Source organism: Bubalus bubalis, chromosome 7 (genome assembly GCF_019923935.1).
Source record: "Bubalus bubalis isolate 160015118507 breed Murrah chromosome 7, NDDB_SH_1, whole genome shotgun sequence".
NCBI classification, from domain to species: domain Eukaryota; kingdom Metazoa; phylum Chordata; class Mammalia; order Artiodactyla; family Bovidae; genus Bubalus; species Bubalus bubalis.
This window is the reverse complement of record NC_059163.1, coordinates 110,782,701-110,801,026: the sequence shown is the minus strand read 5'-3', so window position 1 is coordinate 110,801,026 and position 18,326 is coordinate 110,782,701. Positions and strand designations below refer to the sequence as shown.

General features: G+C 38.2%; 1 protein-coding gene across 11 annotated transcripts in view; it reads right to left on the bottom strand.

Annotated features, from left to right (window-relative positions):
• Nucleotides 1-18,326, bottom strand: part of FAM13A (family with sequence similarity 13 member A) — a 333,264-nt gene that overhangs the window by 256,019 nt on the left and 58,919 nt on the right. For all 11 annotated transcript variants that reach the window (XM_044946341.2, XM_044946346.2, XM_044946337.2 and 8 more), the window contains exon 4: nucleotides 12,941-13,118. In XM_044946341.2, coding sequence (XP_044802276.2) covers nucleotides 12,941-13,118 — 178 coding nt within the window. The remainder of the gene's footprint in view (nucleotides 1-12,940; nucleotides 13,119-18,326) is intronic.

Here is an 18,326-nt window from a genome sequence, read left to right as displayed (position 1 = left end):
GACAGGTTATGGGATGGAAGATTCCACAGAAGGGAGAAAGTAGGCATCTACCTGGTTTCCTCCTCACTCCTGTTCCCCAATGCTATGGTTCACTCAGAGACATTTAACTGTTCTAGATTTCCAAGTTACTTTATCTAGTCCATCAGGAATTCAAATCCTAGTCCAGTGCCCAGAAGTGATGGGGGAAGCTATGGGCAGGTGGCTGTTTGGCTCAACTGCAAGGCAGAAGCCCAAGGAAAGGACCCAGCATTCCCAAAGCAGGTGAAAAATCAATCCCTGGACTTCTCTGGTGGTACAGGGTTAAGAATTCACCTGCCAATGCACAGGATGTGAGTTTGATCCCTACCCTGGAAAGATTCCATATGCCACAGGGCAACTAAGTCCACAAGCTACAACTACTGAGCCCGCCTGCCTAGAGCTCATGCTCCAAAACAAGAGAAGCGAGCACACCCCAACCTGAAAGTAGTCCCTGTGTGCAGCAACAAAGACCAAGTGAAGCCAAAAATAAATAACACAATAAAAATAAAATTTAAAAACCCCAAACTTAAAAAAATAAATAAATAAATCCCTGGTGGTAGATTAGTCCTGGAGGTTGGTAAATACCAAGGCAATCTAGGGGAGGTCACAAGATATATGTCTAATAATTTGAAGAAGTTGGTTTGCATTTAGACGTTTTACTAGATAAGAAAAAATATTTTCCTTAAATATTAAAAGACATATTCAATACTCTAAGAAATAATATATTTCAGAAGAAAGTAAAAACTAAGACAAATGAAGTAAAAAGAAAGTCATGCCTCTTGTATTGTTTCTAAGGAGCCCAATTCATTAAGCTTGGTATGATGGCAAAACTTGATCTTCCCCTTAAAGCAACTAACTGTACATATACTTCAATACCACTTTATCAATTATCTAGTAGGCACCAGGACTTTCTCTTATGGTCTCACTTAAGTTTCAAAGCAAATTCTGTAGGTCCCATTTTACAGAAAACTTAACAGAAAAACAAAGCAGAAAGTCAAACCTACCAAATCACAGAACAAGGACTAGCATAACTTTTTTATTATGCCATGTTATCCAAACCACTGAAAATCCAGTACCCATTTTAATAATTATCAACACTTGGAAAAAGAAATTTCTTCCAATCTCTAACAATAACATTCTTTAGGAGGACTGGTACTTGTCTTAGAAACCAGAATAGGCATCCACCACCGCCAAGCGGGGGCTGAAGAGGGAGGCGCGGGCTGCACCGCTTAGGGTAAGGACCGGGCCTGAATGCCCTGAGGGTAATCTGAGGGAGCTAACTGAGATAGCAACCCAAACTGTGGGATAGCCAGAGAGAGAGAAAGAGAGAGAGAGACAGAGAACTTTCCTGCAAAAAGCCCTAACCTAAGGCACTGCCACGCCCGCTCACAGAACAAAGGACTGAGTGAATACCAGAGGAGAGCAAGCTGGCTGTGGACTGGCCCATGCCCCACCGGAGACAGAGAGGCAGGCGGGTGGCATCTCGGCCTCAGAGACGGCATCCTCTACCAAACTGCGGGCGGGCTCCCAGTTGCTAACCAAGTCTTCCTGGGATCCTGGACGGTTGACATCCACCAGGAGGGTTGCAGCAAGATCAGTTCTCCAGAAGAGACACACGGCACACCTGAGACGGGGCTCCCAGGAAACCGAAAGGCTGGGACAGGGGAGGCGATAAGACGCACCACACTTAGGGAGAGTGCGCTCGCCAAGCACCTGGTCGCCTGAGCTGCTTGGACCTGGGAAGGGCACAAAACTAAGGCCTGACCGAGGCTGCGTCTTTGTGGAGTAACCAAGAACCTGAACCTGAGTGGCTTAGACCTGGGGAGTGCACGCAACCCAGGGCCCGCTTTAGACAGTTCCCCTGCAGAGCAACCTGGAGCCTGAGCAGTGTAGACTGGGAAAGCACACATGCTGGGGGCAAACCCAGTGTAGCTGAGACACTGCGAGCACTCCCCACACATGCCAGTGATACTTGTTTGCAGTGTTCCTCCCTCTCCACAGCACGACTGAAAAAGTGAGCCTAAATAAGTGACCACCTTTGCCCCCTTGTGTCAGGGCAGAAATTAGACACTGAAGAGACTTAGACTTGCAAACAGAAGAAGCCAAAATAAACAGAGGGAACCGCTTTGGAAGTGACAGGTGCAACAGTTAAAACCCTGTAGTTAACACTGAGTACACTGGAAGGGGCCTACAGATCTTGAGAAGTATAAGCTAGAACAAGGAACTATATGAAACTGAACTGATCCCACACTGCCTGCAACAGCTCCAGAGAAATTCAGATATATTTTTACTATTATCATTTTTTAAATGTTTAACTTTTTAATTTTTAAGTATTCTATTACTTCTTTAATATTCATTTTTATAACCTACTATTACCTTGCAAAAAAAGACCCTATTTTTAAGGCAAACTTCATATATATTTTTTATAATTTTTGTGATTTTGTTTTTTTAATGTATTTTTGAGAGTCTAACCTCTACTCTAGATTTTTAATTTTTGCTTTTTGGTATTTGTTATTAATTTTGTACCTTTAAGATTCCAATCTTCAGTACCCAGTTTTACTTAGGAGTGTGATTACTGGCTTGATTGCCCTCTCCCCCTTTTGACTCTTCTTTTTCTCCCCTAGGTCACCTCTATCTCCTCCCTCCCCCTTCTGTTCTCTACTTAACTCTGTGAATCTCTTTGGGTATTCTGGGCTGTGGAGAAGACCTAGGGAACTGATTACTAGCTAGATCTATCTCTCTCCTTTTGACCCCCCTCTTCTCCTCCTTGTCACCTCTATCTCCTTCCTCCCTCTTCTTTTCTCTATGTAACTCCGTGAACCTCTCTAGGTATTCCAGGCTGTGGAGAGCACATAGGGATTTGTTTACTGGCTAGATTGCTCTCTCCTCTTTTGACTCCCCCTCTTCTCCTCCTGGTCACCTCTATCTCCCTTCTTCTCTTCTCCATGTAACTCAGCAAACCTTTCTGGATGTCCCTCTTTGTGGAGAATCTTTTATCCATTAACCTAGATGTTTTATCATCAGTGCTGTATGGATGGAGAAGTCTTGAGGCTACTGTAAGAATAAGTCTGAAAACCAGAGATAGGAGGCTTAAGTTCAAAATCCGAGAACACCAGAGAACCCCTGACTCCAAGGAACATTAATTGATAAGAGCTCATCCAAAAGCATCCATACCTACACCGAAATCAAGCTCCACCCAAGAGCCAACAAGGTTGCACCCAGAGCAAGACATACCACACAAATTCTCCAGCAATGCAGGAACATAGCCTTGAGCTTTAATATACAGGCTGCCCAAAGTCACACCAAACCCCTAAACATCTCAAAACTCACTACTGGACACTTCATTGCATTCCAGAGAGAAGAAATCCAGCTCCACCCACCAGAACACCGATGCAAGCTTCCCTAACCAGGAAACCTTGACAAGCTACTCGTCCAACCCCACCCACAGGGAGGAATCTCCACAATAAAGAAGAATCACAAACTGCCACAATACAGAAAGGCCACCCCAAACATAGAAATCTAAACAAGATGAAAAGGCAGAGAAATACTCAGCAGGTAAAGGAACATGATAAATGCCCACCAAACCAAACCAAAGAGGAGGCGATAGGAAGTCTACCTGAAAAAGAATTCAGAATAATGATAGTAAAAATGATTCAAAATCTTGAAAACAAAATGGAGTTACAGATAAATAGCCTGGAAACAAGGATTGAGAAGATGCAAGAAAAGTTTAACAAGGACCGAGAAAAAATAAAAAAGAGTCAATCAATAATGAATAATGCAATAAATGAGATAAAAAAAAACACTCTGGAGGGCAACAACAGTAGAATACTGAGACAGAAGATAAGATAAGTGAGGTAGAAGATAGAATGGTAGAAATAAATGAAACAGAGAGGAAAAAAGAATTAAAAGAAATGAGGACAACCTCAGAGACCTCTGGGACAATGTTAAATGCCCCAACATTCGAATCACAGATGTCCCAGAAGAAGAAAACAAAAAGAAAGGCCATGAGAAAATACATGAGGAGATAATAGTTGAAAACTTCCCTAAAATGGGGAAGGAAATAGCCACCCAAGTCCAAGAAACCCAGAGAGCCCTAAACAGGATAAACCCAAGGTGAAACACCCCAAGACACATATTAATCAAATTAACAGAGATCCAACACAAAGAGCAAATATTAAAAGCAGCAAGGGAGAAACAACAAATAACACACAAGGGATTCCCATAAGAATAACAGCTGATCTTTCAACAGAAACTCTTCAGGCCTGGAGGGAATGGCAGGACATACTTTAAGTATGTGATGAAAGAAAATAACCTACAGCCCAGATTACTGTACCCAGAAAGGATCTCATTCAAATTTAAAGGAGAAATCAAAAGCTTTACAGACAAAAAAGGCTGAGAGAATTCAGCACCACCAAATCAGCTCTTCAACACATCTTTTTTTTTTTTTTTCTTCAACAAATCTTAAAGGATCTTCTCTAGACAGGAAACACAGGAAAGGTGTATAAACTTGAGCCCAAAAAACCCAAAGTAAATGGCAATGGGATCATACTTATCAATAATTACCTTAAATGTAAATGGGTTGAATGCCCCAACCAAAAGACAAAGACTGGCTGAATGGATACAAAAACAAGACCCCTATATATGTTGTCTACAAGAGACCCACCTCAAATGTAGAGACACATACAGACTGAAATGAAGGGCTGGAAAAAGATATTCCACGCAAGTGGAGACCAAAATTAAGCAAGAGTAGCAATACTCATATCAGATAAAATAGACATTGAAATATAGGCTGTGAAAAGAGAAAAAGAAGGACACTACATAATGATCAAAGGATCACTCCAAGAAGAAGATATAACAATTATAAATATATATTCATCCAACATAGGAACACTGCAATATGTAAGGCAAATGCTGACAAGTATGAAAGGGGAAATTAACAACACAATAATAGTGGGAGACTTTAATACCCCACTCACACCTATGGATAGATCAACTAAACAGAAAATTAGCAAGGCAACACAAACTTTAATGATACAATGGACCAGTTAGACCTAATTGATATCTAAAGGACATTTCACCCCAAAACAATGAATTTCACCTTTTTCTCAAGTGCACACAGAACCTTCTCCAAGATAGATCACATCCTGAGCCATAAATCTAGCCTTGGTAAATTCAAAAAAATTGAAATCATATCAAGCATCTTTTCTTATCACAATGCAGTAAGATTAGATATCAACTACAGGAAAAAAAACTATTAAAAATTCCAACATGGAGGCTACACAACACACTTCTGAATAACCAACAAATCACAGAAGAAATCAAAAAAGAAATCAAAATATGTACAGAAACGAATGAAAGTGAAAACACAACAACCCAAAACCTATGGATTCAGTAAAAGCAGTGCTAAGGGGAAGGTTCATAGCAATACAAGCCTACCTTAAGAAACAGGAGAGAAATCAAATAAATAACCTAACTCTACACCTGAAGCAACTAGAAAAGGAAGAAATGAAGCACCCCAGGGTTAGTAGAAGGAAAGAAATTATAAAAATTAGGGTAGAAATAAATGCAAAAGAAACAAAGGAGACCATAGCCCAAATCAACAAAGCCTACAGGTGGTTCTTTGAGAAGATAAAATAGACAAACCATTATCCAGCCTCATCAAGAAACAAAGGGAGAAGAATCAAATCAACAAAATTAGAAATGAAAATGGAGAGATCACAACAGACAACACAGAAATACAAAGGATCATAAGAGACTACTATCAGCAACTATATGCCAATAAAATGGACAACTTGGAAGAAATGGACAAATACTTAGAAAAGTGTAACTTTTCAAAACTGAACCAGGAAGAAATAGAAAATCTTAACAGACCCATCACAAGCACAGAAATTGAAACTGTAATCAGAAATCTTCCAGCAAACAAAAGCCCAGGACCAGATGGCTTCACAGATGAATTCTACCAAAAATTTAGAGAAGAGCTAACACCTATCTTGCTCAAACTCTTCCAGAAAATTGCAGAGGAAGGTAAACTTCCAAACTCATTCTATGAGACCACCATCACCCTAATACCAAAACCAGACAAAGATGCCAAAAAAAGAAAACTACAGGCCAATATCATCAATGAACATAGATGCAAAAATCCTTAACAAAATTCTAGCAAACAGAATCCAACAACATATTAAAAAGATCATACATCATGACCAAGTGGGCTTTATCCCAGGGATGCAAGAATTCTTCACGATTCACAAATCAATGTGATACACCACATTAACAAATTGAAAGATAAAAATCATATGATCATCTCAATAGAGGCAGAGAAAGCCTATGACAAAATTCAAGATCGATTTAAGATAAAAACCCTCCAGAAAGCAGGAACAGAAGGAACATACCTCAACATAATAAAAGCCATATATGATAAACCCACAGCAAAAATTATCCTCAATGGTGAAAAATTGAAAGCATTTCCCCTAAAGTCAGGAACAAGACAGGGGTGCCCACTCTCACCACTACTATTCAACATAGTTTTGGAAGTTTTAGCCACAGCAATCAGAGAAGATGAAGAAATAAAAGGAATCCAGATTGGAAAAGAAGAAGTAAGACTCTCACTGTTTGCAGATAACATGATCCTCTACGTAGAAAACCCTAAAGACTCTACCAGAAAATTACTTGAGCTAATCAATGAATATAGTAAAGTTGCAGGATATTAAATTAACAAACAGAAATCCCTTGCATTCCTATACACTAACAATGAGAAAAACAGAAAGAGAAATTAAGGAAACAATTCCATTCACCAACGAAAATAATAAAATACTTAGGAATAATTCTACCTAAAGAAACAAAATACCTATATATAGAAAACTATAAAACACTGATGAAAGAAATCAAAGAGGACACAAATAGATGGAGAAATACACCGTGCTCATGGATTGGAAGAATCAATACAGTGAAAATGAGTATACTACCAAAGCAATCTATAGATTCAATGCAATCACTATCAAGCTACCATTGATAAAAATATCAATGGTATTTTTCAGAGAATTAGAACAAATAATTTCACAATTTGTATGGAAATACAAAAAACCTTGAATAGCCTAAGCAAACTTGAGAAAGAAGAATGGAATTGGAGGAATCAACCTGACTGACTTCAGGCTATACTACAAAGCCACAGTCATCAAGACAGTATGGTACTGCCACAAAGACAGAAATATAGATCAATGGAACAAAATAGAAAGCCCAGAGATAAATCCACGCACATATGGACACCTTATCTTTGACAAAGGAGGCAAGAATATACAATGGATTAAAGACAATCTCTTTAACAAGTGGTGCTGGGAAAACTGGTCAACCACTTGTAAAAGAATGAAACTAGACCACTTTCTAACACCATACACAAAAATAAATTCAAAATGGATTAAAAATCTAAACGTAAGACCAGAAACTATAAAACTCCTAGAGGAGAACATAGGCAAAACACTCTCTGACATACATCACAGCAGGATCCTCTATGACCCACCTCCCACAATATTGGAAATAAAAGCAAAAATAAACAAATGGGACCTAATTAAACTTAAAAGCTTCTTCACAACAAAGGAAACTATAAGCAAGGTGAAAAGACAGCCTTCAGAATGGGAGAAAATAATAGCAAATGAAGCAACTGACAAACAACTAATCTCAAAAATATACAAGCAACTCCTGCAGCTCAATTGCATAAAAATAAATGACCCAATCAAAAAGTGGCCCAAAGAACTAAACAGACATTTCTCCAAAGAAGACATACAGATGGCTAACAAACACATGGAAAGATGCTCAACATCACTCATTATCAGAGAAATGCAAGTCAAATCCATGATGAGGTACCATCTCATCCCAGTCAGAATGGCTGCCATCCAAAAATCTACAAACAAAAAATGGTGGAGAGGGTGTGGAGAAAAGGGAACTTTCTTACACTGCTCGTGGGAATGCAAACTAGTACAGCCACTTTGGAGAACAGTGTGGAGATTCCTTAAAAAGCTGGAAATAGAACTGCCGTATGACCCAGCAATCCCACTGCTTGGCATACACACCAAGGAAACCAGAATTGAAAGAGACATGTGTACCCCAACGTTCATCACAGCACTGTTTACAATAGCCAGGACATGGAAGCAACCTAGATGTCCATTAGCAGAGGAGTGGATAAGAAAGCTGTGGTACATTTACACAATGGAATATTACTCAGCTATTAAAAAGAATGTATTTGAATCAGTTTTAATGAGGTAGATGAAACTGGAGCCTATTATACAGAGCAAAGTAAGCCAGAAAGAAAAACACCAATACAGTATACTAATGCTATATATGGAATTTAGAAAGATGGTTAACAATTACCCTATATGCGAGACAGCAAAAGAGACACAGATGTATAGTACAGTCTTTTGGACTCTGTGGGAGAAAGCGAGGGTGGGATAATCTGAGAGAATAGCATTGAAACATGTATATTATGAAACAGATTGCCAGGCCAGGTTCAACGCCTGAGACAGGGTGGTCAGGGCTGGTGCACTGGGACATCCCAGAGGGATGGAATGGGGAGGGAGGTGGGAGGGGGGTTCAGGATGGGGAACACATGTAAACCCATGGCTGATTCATGTTAATGTACGGCAAAAACCACTACAATATTGTAAAGTAATTAGCCTCCAAGTAAAATAAATAAAAAAGAAAAAATAAAAAAGAAAGACATCCCATGATCATGGATTGGACGATTTAATATTCTTAACCTACCAATAATACTCCCCAAATTGACCTACAGATTCAACAGAATTCCTATCAAAATCCCAGCTGGCTTTTTTTTTTTTTGCAGAAATTTACAGTATGACCCTACAATTATTATGCAAATGAAAGGGGCAATCTTGAAAAAGAACAAAGTTGGAAGATAACACTATTTGAATTCAAAACTTACTAAAAAGTGACAGGAATCAAGACAGTGTGGTAACCACATAAGCATAGACATATATCAATGGAATAATACTGAAAGTACATAAATAAGCCCTAACAATATAGTTAACCAATTTCTGACAAGAGTGCCAAGACAATTCAATTTTCAACAAATGGTACTAGGACAACTGCACACCCACAGGCAAAAGAACGGAACTGGACTCCTTCCTTATACCACACAAAAATTAATTCCAAATTAACTCCATAGACTTAAGTGTAAGAGTTAAAACAATAAAGCTCTTTTAAAAAATCTTAACAAGTTAGGCAAAACCTTAGATGCAATACCAAAAGCATATGTAACAACAGAAAAATATATTGGACTTTATAAAAATTAAACATTTTCTGTTTGAAAGGATACAATTAAGAAAATGAGAAGACAACTCATAGGAGAAAATAGATGCATATCCCACATCTGATAAGGGACTAATATCTAAAATATAGAAAGGACTTTTAAAATTCAATCATAAAAACAAAAATCCAAGTAAAAATGGTCTGAGGATCTGAATAGACATTTTTCCAAAGATATACAAATGGTCAATAAGCATATAAGAAAATATTCAATGTCATTAGGCATCAGAGAAATGCAAATCAAAACCACAATGAGATACCACTTACCATGGAGACTCCAAAATTCCTCTTAAAGGGTAAATGTATAGATATGGAGAACAGGAAGGAGCCATACAAACACCAGAAACAAACTCATATATGCAGGAAAGTAATATGTGATTGAGTTGGTATTGTAAATTAGCAAAGAGATGAACTACTCAATGAATGGTCTGGTAACAATTAGCTATCTATTGGAAGAAAAATCAAACTGGATCCACATGCAATACATACAAAAATAATTCTAGAGAAAGTAAAAACCTAAGCAAAAAAAGTCTATAAATGTGACAAAAGAAAAATATGTGTTGTAATATTTTTATAATATATCACTATTAAGCAAGAGAACATAATTAATATTATTTAGAAATATTATTAAGACCTAAATCCTAATAAGCAAAAAGAGGAAGAGTTGATACATTAAATTAAAATTTAAAAACTTTATAAAGCACCATAAATAAAACTAAATGACAAACAACAGAGTAGGAGAAAATGTTTGCAATGTTTATAAAAGACAAAAGATTATTTTCCAGAAGACCTAAAGAACTCCCACAAAGCAGTAAGAGAGATGTACATAAAGAATCACACTCAGGATGTACACTATAATTCTGTTTTAATATAAAAAAATTGACAACCTCAGCCCTCATCAATTGAGGTAGAGCTAAGTTAGAATAAATTCCCATTATCTAATAGTTAAAAGAATGAGGTATATAGACCTTTTGACATTAAAAGTTCTAGTGTTACCATAAAAACAATCAAGCTTCACAGTATACACACCTTGATCCCATTCATATTTTAAAATAGATTTATGGCTGTGTTCAAAAAGGCTACACACCTGGCTACTAATTTTCTCTCTAGAGAGAAGAGGTTGGAACGGGAGGAACTACTGGAGGATATTTTTATTCAATATACCTCTACACTGTTTGAATATTTTACAATGATAATATTACCTAGTCAACTAAATTTAATAACCTGTAACTGGAAATACATGTGAAAACATAGTAATTAAGAGTCACCTAGAGGTCTAGTATCCAGAACACCAATCATTTATTACTGGTGTATTTTCTTCCAGCTTTATGATTGTAGATTTCTTAAAAATATCACCTTGTATCTAAAATTTACAGCCTTTAATGAGGACTTCCCCTTTGGAAAAAAATCCTCCTCATCTACTGATCATTTCATTCTACTGACCATACAATGTATACATTGTATTCGCCTAAGTTATTAAGAAAAGTTTTTCATTTGTTGTTCAGGGCTTCGTGATGAGAGAATTGTCCTTAAATGGCAGACTTTCTACCGATGATCTTTATTAACATTTATGGACTATAGTCACTGACCTAACTGTGGTCACAGGAACTGAACTAACTACTTTTTTCTTATCCTAAATATGGGAACTTTAAAATAAACCACTTCTGCCTCATTAGACTCAATCAGATAAATGAGTACAGCACTTAGTACTGTACTCAATAAACACTGTACTCTCTAACATTACAAAGGAGATAGTTGTTCTAGGTAGAACTTTTCTCCACAGAAGACTGTAAATATCTTGCAACCCTGTACTCACTATGATCTAAGCTCGAGTTTATATTTAGAGTCATTCTGAAGGCTGTACCATTACTAGCACAAGCACGCAATAAACACCAAGTGCTGTGAGTATTGTACCTTATTTCAGAAGAAAAGTACATAGTAGTGACTTCTATAACCATAAATTTAGAAATACACATCAATTAGTAGATCACACCAATGTGAATGAACTTAATGCCATTGAACTGCATACTTAAAATGGCAAAAATGGTAAACTTTATACATTATGTTTATTTTACCACAGTGAAAAATTTGAAAAGCTATACTGATTAAAAGAGCATATAATAAAACTCATTTTTTATTTGATATTTTGACTGACTAATTGAAGCAGGTTACTAGAAATTGCAGATCAAGCCCAATCCAGCAAGTCAGCAATGAGGTATGATCTGTATGTCGCTATTAAATAAGCATTCTAGATTCATTCTAAGATTCATTTTCACCTCTTCTAAAATCTAGGGTTTCAAAAGTTTTCTACTTACTTTTATTTCTTACATGTAGGTCACCCAAGGTTGACTTTGCAGATAGGTGTAAAAAGAACAAATACAGTCTTTTTACTACCATGGAGCTCCTGAATAAGAGTGGAGCCCATGTTTGAGATATTCATTCACAAGACCCTAATATATCCTATGAAATCCCATTATTCAAAATGTAAATCTCTAACATTACAAAGGAGATAGTTGTTCTAGGTAGATCTTTTCTCCACCGAAGACTGTAAGTATCTTGCAACCCTGTAGTCACTATGATCTAAAGTGAAGTCGCTCAGTCGTGTCCAACTCTTTGGGACCCCATGGACTGTAGCCTATCAGGCTCCTCCGTCCATGGGATTTTCCAGGCAAGAATGCTGGAGGGGATTACCATTTCCTTCTCCAGGGGAATCTTCCTGACCCAGGAATTGAACCCGGGTCTCCCGCATTGCGGGCAGACACTTTACCATCTGAGCTACCAGGGAAGCCCATGGTGGCTATGATCTAAGCTAGAGTTTATATTTAGAGTCATTCTGAAAATTGTACTATTACTAGTTCCACGCAGCTGAATGAGTCTGTAAATTAATGGAGCAGATAAGCAGATATACTATTAAAAAAAAAAACTTGTTGAGAATTTCTTAGAGCTTTAAACTGTGAATGTTCTTTCTTTCTCTTTCCTTATAAGTGGAAGGAATGTATTTGATATCAGAAATATTGATAGGAAAGCTAAAAGCAAAGTCTCTGATTTTCAAGATCATATTTCGTGTATTAATGATTAAACACCTTTGAGGAATAACAGGGAAAATATAAAGCTTTATGAAAAGTTCTTGTGCCTAGTGATATAGCACCTACCAAGGAGATTAGTTTATTTCTAATCTATTCCTAGAAAACAAATGTAGCTGAAGTTATATTTTTCTGTCACTGACTTATTCCACGTGTTACTTTCCACCCATTAGCAATGATTTACAAAAAAATTACATACTATATCAAACTCATTCCCTCTTTTTCTAATCAATTTTTTAAATTGATTTTTACATGTTGTTTTTAGTAAAAGTAACACTAATTCCCAGAATTTTAAATAAAGTTGTTTGAAACATTAAAAATTATGGCCTCATAAAAAGGCACAGCTTCCTTCTCAAAAATTGGGATTAAAAAAAGGCTAAAATGCCCAATACCAAGATGGAATTTCTCCAATATAAACTGGTTGACTTCTTAGTCCAAAATATGCTTCTACATCGCAGTAATTTTAGGCAGTTGTAAAGGAAAAGGGGATACGTGATGAAACTAACAGCAAAAGTTCACCAACTTACTGAAAGCAATTTGGCCCAAATACAGTGGCAAGATTGTGAACATTCATGCGGTTCTGCACATGGTGCTTGGCTACTTTCGTCAAGAACTGGCAAAGGTACTTGAGGAGGCAGTAGTGGGTATCTGGCAGCTCTTCTATTAAGGCTCTTAAGTTACTCTCTTGAGCATCATTTCTGTCTTCTGGAAAAAAAAAAGAAGAAAAATTGTTCTCAGGTATATTTTACAGTAGTAAAAAAGATACACAAGTACAATATATCCCAACATTTAATTCAGAAATCATTCCCAGGGACTGAGATGTGACATTATAAAGAGGCATTTTTGCTTTTTCTTTGATCCTCAAGCATTTAATTTTCAAGAATAACTGACTTATTCAAGACATCCTGAAAACCACAAGCTTTTTATTCAGTGAATAAAATAGGTTGGTATTTCAATTCTGTGTTTTCTTGCCACAAATTAAGATAACGGCTGGACTTTTATCCATAGCACATCTTCCATTTCATTTTTGCCTTCAAGTCTGTTAAAAACAAGAATCGCTTGGTTGAAAAAACTTGATGTAAGAGACCTACCTGGATCACCATGAGTGACACTGAACTCAATAATCAGGGGTCTTGTGCATAGAGAAAATGGAAAGAATCTTTAAATTTTTAAGGAGATTTTTAATCACCCACATGTCACAGATTTTAGAATTTGATATATGCTTCATATAAAAGTCTAATAACTTTGTGTGTGCCTAGTTGCTCAGCTGGATTGAGCATATCTGACTCTTTTCGACCCTTTGAACTGTAGCCTGCCAGGATCCAAGGATTTCCTAAGCAAGAATACTGGAGTGGGTTACCATTTCCTCCTCCAAGAGATCTTCCCGACCCAGTGATTAAACCCTAGTCTTCTGTGTCTCCTGCATTGCAGGCAGATTCTTTACCCACTGAGCCACTGGGGAAGCCCCAATAACCTTGTATGAAGCCAAAAACATCCAGCAATGTACCAAAATTCACTAGGCAGACATGTGAAAAGTTTCCCTCAATTCTCAGAGATTTGTTTTGTCGATATTTAAATAGTAAAGTTGCTATCTTAAGTAATTCTGTATACTACTTTCTATCAGAGGGACAAACAAATCCTTTACAGAAGATACTTTCAGGGAATAATGACAATCTATCAGAGATCAAATTGTCAACATCTGTTGGATCATCAAAAAAGCAAGACAGTTCCAGGAAAAAAATCTATTTCTGATTTATTGACTATGCCAAAGCCTTTGACTGTGTGGATCACAATAAACTGTGGAAAATTCTTCAAGAGATGGGAATATCAGACCACCTGACCTGCCTCTTGAGAAACGTGTATGCAGGAAAGGAAGCAACAGTTAGAACTGGACATGGAACAACAGACTGGTTCCAAATAGGAAAAGGAGTACGTCAAGGCTGTATATTATCACCCTGTTTATTTAACTTCTATGCAGAGTACATCATGAGAAATGCAGGGCTGGAAGAAGCACAAGCTGGAATCCAGATTGCCAGGAGAAATATCAATCACCTCAGATATGCAGATGACACCACCCTTATGGCAGAAAGTGAAAAGAACTAAAGAGCCTCTTGATGAAAGTGAAAGAGGAAAGTGAAAAAGTTGGCTTAAAGCTCAACATTCAAAAAATTAAGATCATGGCATCCGGTCCCATCACTTCATGGCAAATAGATGGGGAAAAAATGGAAACAGTGGCTGACTTTATTTTTCTGGGCTCCAATATCACTGCAGATGGTGATTGCAGCCATGAAATTAAAAGATGCTTACTCCTTGGAAGGAAAATTATGACCAACCTAGACAACATATTCAAAAGCAGAGACATTACTTTGCCAACAAAGGTCTGTCTAGTCAAGTCTATGGTTTTTCCAGTGGTCACGTATGGATGTGAAAGTTGGACTGTGAAGAAAGCTGAGCGGCGAAGAATTGATGCTTTTCAACTGTGGTGCTGGAGAAGACTTTTGAGAGTCCCTTGGACTGCAAGGAGATCCAACCAGTCCGTCCTAAAGGAGACCAGTCCTGGGTGTTCATTGGAAGGACTGATGTTGAACCTGAAAACTCCAACACTTTGGCCACCTGATGTGAAGAGCTGACTCTGATGCTGGGAAAGATTGAGGGCAGGAAGAGAAGGGGACAACAGATGATGAAATGGTTGGATGGCATCACTGACTCAATGGACATGGGTTTGGGTGGACTCCGGGAATTGGTGATGGACAGGGAGCCTAGCATACTACAGTTCATGGGGTTGCAAAGAGTCGGACACGACTGAGCAACTGTACTGAACTGAATATTTAACACACATTGGATTCTTTAATTTAGATAGGCCAGCTGCTCCAGCAATTCAATAGTGTAAGAAACAGAAAAGTGAGGCAAGTAAGATGCAAAGGAAGAAGAGTGTCGGCATTACAGATACATAGGTAATGTCCAATAGCAGGAAGTGAAAACACAGAAAGTCATAGATTGCCACTGACAGTGGCTGTAGACCACAGGATAAGAATGCAGGCTAGGAAGCAGGTTTAGCTACCTACTACTTTTGTGACCTCAGACTCTTCACTGCACTGTTGCCTTATTTTTAAGGCTAATATCAACTGGAGAAGGCAATGGCAGCCCACTCCAGTACTCTTGCCTGGAAAATCCCATGGATGGAGGAGCCTGGTAGGCTGCAGTCCGTGGGGTCGCTAAGAGTCGGACACGACTGAGCGACTTCCCTTTCACTTTTCACTTTCATGCACTGGAGAAGGAAATGACAACCTACTCCAGTGTTCTTGCCTGGAGAGTCCCAGGGATGGGGTAGCCTGGTGGGCTGCCGTCTATGGGGTCACGCAGAGTCGGACACGACTGAAGCGACTTAGCAAAAAATGCAAATCAACTATGAAACAGGGTTGTGATGAGGATTAAATGAGCTGACACTTGCAGAGTATTTAAAACCAAGTAGGTGACACATACTAAGTGCTATGTTAAGTGTTTGTTAAATAAGCAAAGTAATGTTTTGCTTTACCTTCATTACCTTGGTTTTATGAATGCAGTGAGGTTTCAGTGAAATGTCTTTTAATAGGAACCCATTTCACCCTTATGAATGTTAGAATAAGTGATGCTGTCAAAAATAGCAATGCTGAAAATGTATAGATGTCCCCTCTTTGGTAGAATCATATTGGAGAACATTCTATTTATGACTGGAATAACTCCATTTCTTATTGATCACAAACAATGTGATCCAGTAAACTATAATTTCAGGGCAAATAGATCTCTTGATACTAGAAATTATTCATATTAAGTTTTTTGGCTGTGCTGGCTGGTCTTATCTCCAGTTGCCGTGAGCAGGGACTACTCTCTAGTTGGGGTGCGCAGGCTTCTCATTGCAGTGGCTTCTCTTGCTGCAGAGAACAGGCTCTAGGGCATGAGGGCTTCACCAGCTGTTTCACGCGGGCTCATCAGTTGTGGCTCCTGAGCTCCAGAGCATAGGCCCAAAAGCTATGGCACATGGGGCTTAGTTGCTCAATGACATGTGGGAGCTTCCCGGACCAGGCATTGAACCTGTGTCTCCTGCAATGGCAGGCAGATTCTTTACACTGAACCACTGGGAAAACCCATTTTTTAAAAAAAAAGTCATATCCAAATATTTTGATACTCCATAAAGATGTGGTATGTTGCATATTATCACATCATTTTCCACTGTACTATGATCTTGCCTAGTAGAAATACATAAGAAATGGAAATAATTGTTTGGAGTGATTAAAAATGAATTGATAACTATCCATTTCTCATACCTTTATTTTATAAAGATAAATATGAACTAAGAGGGGCTTCCCTGGTGGTTTAGGGTAGAGAATCTATCTGCCAATGCAGGAGACACAGGTTTGATCCCTGATCTGGAAAGATTCCACATGCTGCTGAGCACCTAAGCCCATGCACCACAACTACTGAGCCTGGGCTCTAGAGCTCGAGAGCCACAACTACTGAAGCCCACACGCCCTAACGCCTGTGATCCACAAAGAAGCCACCGCATTAAGAAGCGTGTGCACTACAACTAGAGAGTAGCCCTGCTAGTTGCAGCTAAAGAAAAGCCCGCATAGCAAGGAAGATGCAGCACAGTCAAAGTAAATACATAAAATAAAACAAAAAAGAAACTAACAGAAAATGTACTCCTATTTGCCTTTTCTTCCTTATGGTGACTAAGGCAAAGTGAGTCTGGATGTTTTCATGGGTGTGTGCTCTCTTTCAAAAATGTGGATTAATTCCCAGCATTTCAGGGTATAAGCAACAGCTTTCCAACAGTGTTGACAATGGACATCTGGCCGCCCTTCTGGCTCTGAAATGAAACTTCAAACCCTATGGCAGGCAATGTGTGAAGACACTAGATCAAAAAAAAATATTTAAAATAGTTAGGAATTTATGACATCTTTGAAAAGCAGCAGTACTTTGATGATTTACTTCCACTATTTTGAAATATAATGAGTAATTTCCCAGGAAATAAAACTGACCAAAAAATGGGAAGGGAGACATCTATTCAGAGAATCTCCAACTTAACAAAATACCATGAAATCCTTCATGGCATGAATGAAAAAATCACTAAATATGGTCTCCAAAAGCAAAAATAAGTATGATGGGGAAAATATATGTATCTCCTCCTACCCACAAGCATTCCCGCTTCCTCTGATGGAAGACAGATTCACTGGTTCACTCTACTTCAGCGGCTCTGACACAGTGCACCACACTTGGACCTTAATATTCATAATTTACCTCCTGAGTCTTTGTTCAAACATATTGGCAGTGAAGTAAAGACTTTATTAGCATAACATTTCTTTTCATACCAAATAATTACATGAGACGTGAGTTAAGATCCCTGAGTTGGGAAGATCCCCTGGAGGAGGGCATGGTAACCCACTCTAACATTCTTGCCTAGAGAATGCCATGGACAGAGGAGCCTGGCAGGTTATAGTCAGACACGACTCAAGCAACTTAGCACCCACAATAATACTGAGGATCTGCAATTTATACTGCTTTTCCAGAAATCTGGGGTAAATATCATCTTTACTGCGCACCTGCAGCTATCCCACAGATAAGTCTTCCTCCATATAAGATTAATAACTGCTCCACACATTTATAATGTCCAGCCTAGCACTGAGTAAGCAAGTATGGGTGCAAATGTGCCTAAGAAGATGCCTTTTGATGTTTTCTAGAAACAAAGTTCATAATAACTATTATTCAATAACTATTATTGTTTGCATTACTTTTTGATTCACGGATACCTAAATATAATAAAGAGTACCGTATTCATTCACATCCTTACATTTATACTGGTTGTGACAATGTCTCAAGGTCTCACATCATAAATAAGAATGAGCAGGGCTTCTATCTTGGGCACACTTATTCCTA